Source organism: Geospiza fortis, unplaced genomic scaffold (assembly GCF_000277835.1).
Source record: "Geospiza fortis unplaced genomic scaffold, GeoFor_1.0 scaffold95, whole genome shotgun sequence".
In the NCBI taxonomy this organism is placed as follows: domain Eukaryota; kingdom Metazoa; phylum Chordata; class Aves; order Passeriformes; family Thraupidae; genus Geospiza; species Geospiza fortis.
The window spans coordinates 4,701,148-4,710,217 of NW_005054333.1; the positions used below are offsets into that span (position 1 = coordinate 4,701,148).

Genomic DNA, 9,070 nt, shown 5'->3' on the forward strand with positions numbered 1-9,070 from the left:
TTTAATTTTATTACATTTGTCACTGTAAGCACTAAAGTTTTAATGATGGCCATTCTGAAAAAGTTGCCTCTCAGAATGCTGTTTTCACAAGTTATGAAGTCTGTGATAAATGATTTTAAACAGTTTTGAGCTGAGTCTGAGGCCACAATAAATGATGTCTTTATCTTACTTTGCACAGTAATTACTGTAATAACTGTGACACCATTGTTGTCCACACTACAGGGAAGTTATAATTCAGTTTTAATAGTTTAAAACAATGCTTTGTTATACCAATGACATGGTTGTTTGTTTTCATTTAGTATGTTATTTTTTGGAATGCACAAATAATTTATTTAAATAAAGGAATATGTACAAATATGATGAAAGAGAGAAACTCTACAGAATACAATGGCTGCATGCACTGGGGATGACGCTATGATTTGCTTCAGAGGTGTGAAACTGAAAACTAGGAAAAGTTCTGAAGGTGTGCTGAAAATCCCATCACCACATTGAAGGGTCTTCAAACCTGCAACACATATTATGAATAAAAAAAACACATTAAACACATATTAAAGCCCCTTCTGAAAAAATTTAATGTTAAAACTGCCTAAAACATTCATTAATAGCAGCAATGAGAAATATATATGCATATTTGCAGCTGAAAACTGTATATGTGACTCCAACAAAAACAGATGCATTATGAATTGCCAAAAATCTGTACTTGATTGTAAAAATTGGTACCAGAACTTGCCTGTACATCCTGCTACCCTGGTACCACGTTTTACATGGCTGAGACTAGCCACAAAGCTGCCTTACACCATTAAACAGCACTTAGTGAAATTAGGCTAGATAACTATGATATGTTGAGATACAAATTTCTTAAAGATATATTTTTCATACTAACTCAGGAGTAAACAACTTCCAAAGAGAACTCACTGAGCCAAACAAAAATCACATCATGCTGTAAGCACCTTCGAACAAAACCCAAGTTCAAAGCCACCATCCTAAAATATTATTGTGGTATTCCACTGCTCATTATCAAGCTCTTGAAAGATATTGAAAAGGGTGCCGAAGGCAGGATTTTATCCAGAGATCCTCTGCTTGCAAACAGATGTTTTGTCTACACAGGAGGAAAGGTAACAAGTAGGAGAACATGGAAAAACACCAGGAGAAATGCATTTGCCATGATTTTTCCCATCTAAAAGTAGCACATCAACTCTTGACTAAATATCTAATCTGCCTCCACAGTCACTGGAGAGACCTGGGCACCTTAGAGGGCAACTGAGAATGTGCCCATTTTAGGCAGGAAAGTTCATTCTGGAGTTACCCATCCCTCTGACTGACTAGAGGCAACCCAGATGAGTATTTCACACTAGATATCTAATTTTTAAAGAGGCAGCATCAGGAGATATAAAGCCTATTACTGAGTATTAAACATGTTCTCATCACTCCACAAGACAGATAAAATCAGAAACATGCTGAATCACACATTTCTGTCATAAGAACTTACTTGTACTCAGGTCAAGGCCTCTTCTTTTTTTTAATCTTTAACTTCCTATTTTGCAATTAGTTTCTAAAAGAATCTCTCTAAACTTTCTTTCTATGGTCAGACATACACCCAAACTAGAACATCTTTTGAGGCGTATTTCAGTCAGCAAAAGTGAAATGTCAAACCAAGCTGCATAGAATTAAGTCATTTATCATTATCTCAGTGTTTAGTTACAAAGTTCAGTTCCCACAAACTCATGAGGTATCTCTCTCTGTCACTGATTTGCACTTGAGTGCAAATTACATTTGCTCCATAACTAGCTTTTTGTGTAACTATTTCTATAACATTTACTGAATTTCAGTTTGGAATAATAGCAGCCTGCCCTTCATTCATTCCTTCAGCCTGGCTTCCTCCAGGAAGAAGGCTTGGGCAGCCATGCTGTGTGTCCAGCTGTCTGACCCTGCATGCCTCTCCTCACTTCCTCCCCAGCTTTCACACCCTTTGGACAATTTCAGTCAAGGAGAGGCACACTGATTTTAGAGATGTTTAGCTCCTGATGTGCCATGAAACACTGGACTGGATAGAAAGAAAATTTAATTGTGTCCTCACATGGAGGAAAAAGTTGGAGTGGGCTTCAGAATCCATACAGAGTTTTATCCTAGAAAACATATCCATAGGAAACTAGGCATCATTGTTCCCAGTACTCCCATAACTGTCAGCAATGAGTGAAAAATACCATACTCAGCTTAAAGTGCTGTTACAGGGGGTAAGAAATAAAAATCTGCTTCTCATCAATTCTTGATCTTAACTGCAGACTAGTTTGTTATTTTGCTCGTGAATTTTTGCTCCCTGGTGTGTTACAAATAGCATTATTGAAACAATAATAATAATCATAACGTTTTGTGATGAAGGGGTGAAAATTACAGAGAGTATTAGACTATTAGGGAGATACATTAGAGAGTATGAGTACTAACTACCCTGTGTGTTGCCTCAAATTCAAGACAGTGGAAATTTCCCATTATGTGAGGGCTCTCCCTTGTCATTACCAAACACAAAATAGTCTAATACATTTCACTGCACTCCATGCAGTTTTTCAGATAAGCATCTGCAGAGAAAATTGCATCCCCACAGCTGTGGTTAGTCATCAACCCATCAGACAAGGCTCTCCCTACACAAAGAACTGCAGGTCTCATGAGCAACCTCCCTGGATGGCAGTAGGAATTTTGGGTCACCTCTCAGTCTCATGATCATGCCCTAAATTCAATGCTACAGCCTATTATGTTTAAGTACTGAACTGGTCTAGTTGAGCCTTTGCAGAGCACTTGTTTGAAGACTCCTGAGAAGACAGCTGCACAAAACATTTATTTCTGCAGTAGAAGTATTGTCAGCAAACTTCAGACAATCAGTGAAGGCTTAAACTGAGCTCATTCATGATGGATTATGAGTAAAACCAGTATTTTCCTTCATGAGCCAAAACTACTCCTGCATCTTACCTTTTCAACATACTTAATTTTCAGCTGTGTAAATTGCAGTCACTACTACAGTATCTTACATTATGTATAAAATTGTCATTACCTAACTAGATAAATACATTATGTACATTTGAAACCCCAGTGTTGTTTGAAACACCAGTGTTCCTTTAGCCTAGTGCAAATGGAAATAAATAGGCCATTTTTCCCCTTTGTAAAGCATTAGATACAAAACCTGTGAAATACTGCATTTTAAAGAAAAGTCACTGCTGTGCATTTGTGTATGAGTTAATATAGGTGCATATTTACCACTTATAGACCTTTAGAGGAAAAATTTAAACTTGTGTGAGCAGCAAATGAGTAGCAAGATGTCATCTTTGGAGCTCTAACAAGTAGGGAATCATCATCAGACATCAGCATACAATTCTATGTAAAAATGCTCAGAATTAGGCCACCATTGTGGGAGTGCTTCCCTTCCTCTGAATAACAGGTATAGCCTGCTCCCAAAATTAGCAAATGAGGAGTTTAGAGTATATCACACCTGGTAAGGCACTTCTTGCATTCATTGATGGTGTTATCTCTTGGGGAAAAAAGGAATTAAAGGTTTGGGTTTTTTAAGGATGTGATTAAACAGCTTCTGGTGGTATGTTTTCTCCCTATGAATCATATTTATTGATAACAAATGAGACTGTTAAATCCAAATGAGCTCTTCATACATACCTGGATCTAGGAATGTTTTCTGTGCTTTCCCTCAACAAGAGGTCTGAGATCAATGTATCTGGGCTTGATCTCTTCCCATATCTGAGGAAAAATTTTTAGAAGTTACATTTTTGTATATATCACTTTTTACAAATGAAGACTGAGCACAGAACCATTAGTGATTTTTTTCTTTTCAGAAAAATAATTGAGCAGACATAAATACCACTTTCCAGCAATTTCAATTTGCCTTAGCCATGTGAGCAAATGTTAATTCTTGTTTTATTTCCATATTTTTCTACATTTTTCCATAATAATTTTACATTATTATATTGAGAAACTCTCAATATTTCTCAATTTGATGGCTGCTCCTGGATATTCTAGGACCTTGCACCTAACTGATGAGAGCATGGAAGAAGAGGGAAGAAGCTGTGCATGATGTGACTTCCAAGCATGTTGGTCTTGCCTGGAAACCCAGTTCCATCATCCCACGAACTTTCTCATTGGTTTAGATTATACTTCTCCTTCATCAGAAATTTTTCAAGATTTTTTAAGGTAGCCAGCACATTTGGGGCTGCCCAACACATAGCACATTAGTTTGCAAACACTGAGTTATCTTGAACTCTGTGGCTATGACAATGAAAACTTGCTTTTTCAGAGTTCTTCTTCAACTAGACAGGATTTCAGGGGCTACCTTTGTCCTTTATTTACACAGCAGCTGGCTTTCTATTTGCCTTTTTCTTTTTAATCATGAATGCTGTACATCACTTAACAGTTAAAAGTACTGCAATTTCCATCACTTGGGAAGGAATTCAATCTCTTTTCCTGGGAAAACAGAAGTGGCAATGAGCAGTCTGCTTACATGACTACAAGGATTCATTAGCCTAAGAGTGATACCTATGAGCAAACCCTCCCTCGGTTGGAAAGAATTAAGATCACAGTTTAACTTGTGTGTGCAATTTCATTCTGGATCACAAAGTACATTAACAGCTTTTGTGAATGCTGCTGGAGTGAAATTCTGATTTCAGAAAATCAAAGGTGTAGTTAAGAACTAACATTTTATCCATTATTATCATGATGTTTCTCCAGTGACCCCAGTCATTCCAGTGGTTTAGATTAGCAAAAAAAAAAGAAAAAAAAATCAACCCAAACCTTCCAAACTAAATTTAAAAAACCTAACAGTTTTAACTGTTGAGTGCATTGATTGCATTTAAATGGGGAAACATCTCTCACTTTTCATCCCTTTTCTTCAACCCTTTGTGTTTTTACCTTGCTTTAATCATTTCAGTGCATCACTTGTGCTCCAGAAAGACAAAGCATCAGTTCCAGAAAGTTAAATTTCTTAATCTGAGCTGACTGAAAGCAGGTATTTGAAAAGAACCAGCCAGAAACAGTAAAATGCTATTACAATAGTGCAATCAGGCATGATGCTGAATCAAATACCTTGCACTCCATCACCACCAAGGGATTTCTTTCTTTCTAGTTCCCTGCTCTGATTAATACGGATGTGACCTGGACTTCAGCTGAGGAGGAAGTTAATTTTCTGTTATGTTAAAGAAACTGATTTAACAAATCAAAACTTTCTCTAGCACCTCACACTTGGACAAAACTCCCACTAATCTCTCAGGAAGTTTTGCCTGAATAAGAAATAGGCAGCAAACATCCAGAGTGCAGAGATTCACTCAAATAATGAGGACCACTGTGTTGGGGAGATACATATTTTACACGAGTTCTTTCAGCATCTTGGCCACTCCATGCAACTGCCTGTGCTGGATGGACCCACTGTGTCCAAAGCTGCACACAAGGTGTTCACTGAGTGCCACCAGCTGGGCTGCCCAAAGAACATCCATTCTTGCTTTGTCAGTCTCCTGTCTACCCTGTCACTTTGCCCCTGGGAAACATCCATGCTACTGACTTACTAAATAGAGGTCACAGACACAGTCAAACTCTTTTTCCTGATACAAATGCCTGGAGATGTCTTTGCTCCAGCTGCTTCATGCCTTGCTCCGAGATACACACTTATCAAAAATCATGGCTGTTTTTAAAAGACTAAAATATCATGATTCCAAGCCAGGTGAAAACACCTGGTCAGTTTTTATACTCCATTTGAGACACCAAGGCCCACTTTGGGGCATGCTGATAAGCCACAGCTCCAGCTGAAGTCAAAGAGATTTCAGGAGTAAACATACTTATTCTGAATAAGGACACAGTATGTCAGGCTCAGCAAAATCTCAAAGCTTCCTATGGAAACTTTGGTGTTAGGATTCAAATCCCATCAATGTCCAATTCAGAAAATCGGATGTGTCTGATTTAGAAAATTGTCAAGAAACCAAAGCAAAGGGAGATCTGCTCCTGTGCCCATTAAAGGGTGTTGACATGAAGCAGGAGCAGCAGCACTGCCCAAGTCACACACACTTTAATATACTCTCTGCCCTGCCTGTGGGTTTGTTAGCAGGAGGGAGCACAGGTAGCAGCAAATAGCAGGAGGAGGAGGAGGAATAAAGAAGGACTCTGAAAAAAGCCTCCTGAACAGTATGGTAGAGAGGTGTGAAGCAAGGACCACAGGACAGCTCAGGAAATGAAGGTGGAACTAATCCAAAGACACACAGGCATCTGTAGAGCAGCATTCTGCATCTGTGCTGGGCTCTCTTTTAGGTTATAAGGACCTGGCACATAAGGAACAGGGATCTCATCAGAAACAAGAAGACTGAAACAGGTCCCCTGATCTGCACCATACAAGCACCCCTTTACCTCAGGTAACCTCAGAGGGGTATTAAAGCTGACAGGCACTGGTGTCTAAAGCTGAGATGGATCTGAAGAAGAATTTCCAAGAAGGGAGGGAGCAAACAGCCAGATGGACAAGGTCTAAATACAAGAAGAGAAGGATGATCTGGAAAGAAGAAGCTCATTGAGCTCAGGTGAAGACTCTGTGGGTCACAGTAGCTCAGAGGGGAATGGCACTCAAGGCCAGAAGCAGAAGGCAGAAAGATGAGCCAGGAGGGGGCAGGGAGGGGAGTGGTGGTATTCATAATCACAAAAGCATCAAACAAGGCAGGGCAGCTGAACCTGAAGAAAAAAAAAATCAATCTCCTCATCTCCTCCTTTGCCAACATGCTCTTACTGCTTCACCTCACCAGCTACAGGCACCAGGTTGGGTGAGAGGCTGAGCACAGCTTGCCCACCCACCCACAGAAGGAGCAAGGTGAGCCCCTGGACCTCATCTTCCCCCTGTCACAGGGCTCCCAAGCAGTGCCATGCACAAAAAGCAGAGATAAAAATCTGTTAGAAGAGAGAAAACTTTGAGCACGTCTGCTCAAACAGACCAATCATCCTTAGACTGGTCCAAAATGCTTCAAAACTTATTGATTCCTTTTGCAAGTGACTGTGTCCCTGCCAAAACAGGAAACCTCCAGCAGTCAGTTAAGCTTTCCAAATGGAGGTGGCAATGGATTTGTTTCTGGACTGTTAATTCACCACACTGGAAAAACAGCACACCTTTCTGGTTTTTTAGTTAACCTGTGCAGTCAACTTTTACATGTGTATCACAAAGTTGTCTTTGTAGTGCTTTTTTCTGCCAACTTTCTTGTACTTCCAGGTCAACTCTGTTCCTTTAAATACAAGGGTGGGTAAGAAATATGAGGAAAATCTAAAGAACAAAATTTAAATTTTATCCATCAGAAACAATAACTATTTCAGTTCACTTCCAAATCCACACAAAAGAATGAAACTGGTTTAAGTACAAAAACTCTCTGAGTTGTGTACTTACAATCAATAAAACTGGAATAAAAGCTACACAGTCAATATTAAAGCAAGCACACAGGGCACACACCAGAAGTGAAGGCTGAACAGAAATGGGGAGGGGTGGTCATTTGGATTTGGGATTTTTTGTTTTTAAATATGACTTGGCTTTGGACAGAAGCCACCTTTGAAAAGGGAGATGAAAGAAAGAAAAGGGATGAGACACAAGCCTGGAGATCCCATCGCATGCAAGAGAAAACGGCAGCAGAGGCAGAATTTGACGATTAGATTATTTTAACAGTAATGTAGACAAAAGGTTATTTGAGTGCAGACTGCCACACAGAAGCATGCCTCACAAGTGAGCCAGTTGTGAATATTGCTTTAAAAGTTCAGAACCAAAGGACTGTACGTCTATCAGCCCCTCCATCCATCTTACGCACTTAGGGCAGTGGCACACAATGTTAGGGGATTCTGGGAAAGCTCTCAGTTGCATGATAGCCACCCTTCTAATTTAATTCTTCAGACTTCTAGAGGGAAAAATGAAAGCCTAATTTTAGACTCTCATCTGGTCTCGATATTAAACAATAGATAAATATGTCGAAGGTCTTCTGTGTGACACACTATTGCACGACCTCAGAGCAAATGTCTATTGATCACACAGCCTAACTAGACAGACCATTTTTTATCACAGAATATGATTTTTTTATAATAACTTGCCCTTTTTTTCAGGCTGAGCCTTTTCCCATCCTTTAACAAGCATGGTCAACACAGAAAGCCAGTTTAGAGCCAGAGAGGCTTGCACTCACACTCTTTGGGCTTGAGTTTTTGATCTTGAGAGAGGTTTTTGTTAGGGCTAGGGGTTTTTTGACATTCACAGCTGCACGAAGTAGCCTACAAACCACAAAACATCTGGACTACTACAACTCCACAATGGGCACTTTCTCTCACCAAAATCTTCACTGGACTCAGGGGCAGCAACAGAAGTGGGAAACTGCTCCTAGTGCCCTGTCTAGCCGTCTCCAGCTCCCAGGTTAGTTATCTTTCCTTTTTGGGGTCCCTCCCTGTGCACGCTGTTATCTTTCCTTTTTGGGGTCCCCCCTGTGCACGCTGTGCATGCTCCTGCCTGCCAGCCTGTCTGTGCCAGAGCTAGAAGAGGCTGAGAGAGCAGGTGTAGCATTGACACCCCTGCCCCTTCTGCCAACTTGGGCGGTGGAGATTCAGCTCCGGACGCGCCGGCAGCTCGGGGTTTCACGGGCACTGCTCTCTAAAAGGAATCTGTGCACCACATCTTTCTCCGTGTCCTTGGGGAAAGCAGCGAGAGACACCCAGTGTGAGGGGGCACCCCACCTTCCTCCCCTGAGCCTCGCCAAGGAAAAAATTAGCCCGAAAGCGGGCAAGGGAGATGTGTGCCGTCCGGCTCTGCCTACCTCTGCCTGGTGATGAGGTTGATGTAGTGCCTCAGCGCCGAGTAGTATCTGGCCATGTCCTCTGCGGGGGCGTCCTCGCCGGGGCTGTCCGGTTTGGAGGGGTACGCCTCTGCCAGCGTCCCCAGGCAGACCAGCAGCGACAGGGCGAAAGTCAGCACCGACACCCACAGCCTCACGGTGCCCTGCATCTGCACGGCGGGGCGGGATGGACGAGAGCCGCCGTCAGCACCTGCCCCCACGGCGGGGGGCGCGCCGCCCCCCCCGCGCCGCCC

At 41.5% G+C, this 9,070-nt stretch overlaps 1 protein-coding gene across 1 annotated transcript; it reads right to left on the bottom strand.

The window, feature by feature from the left end:
- Positions 1-220: 220 nt before the first annotated feature.
- Positions 221-9,013, bottom strand: NPY (neuropeptide Y). The gene is made up of 3 exons (XM_005421752.2): positions 8,799-9,013; positions 3,658-3,738; positions 221-505 (listed from the first exon to the last, which is right to left on the bottom strand). Exons 1-3 carry the CDS (start codon positions 8,984-8,986, stop codon positions 481-483), a joined length of 294 nt encoding a protein of 97 aa, XP_005421809.1. The 5' UTR covers positions 8,987-9,013; the 3' UTR covers positions 221-480.
- Between the last annotated feature and the right edge of the window lie 57 nt (positions 9,014-9,070).

Excerpts from the sequence above, each read along its gene's own strand:
- NPY (XM_005421752.2), bottom strand. The coding sequence starts at position 8,986 with ATGCAGGGCACCGTGAGGCTGTGGGTGTCGGTGCTGACTTTCGCCCTG. Across the intron at positions 3,739-8,798 it reads AACCTCATCACCAGGCAGAG|ATATGGGAAGAGATCAAGCC; the intron begins GTAGGCAGAGCC and ends ATTTTTCCTCAG. Across the intron at positions 506-3,657 it reads GAAAACATTCCTAGATCCAG|GTTTGAAGACCCTTCAATGT; the intron begins GTATGTATGAAG and ends TATGTGTTGCAG.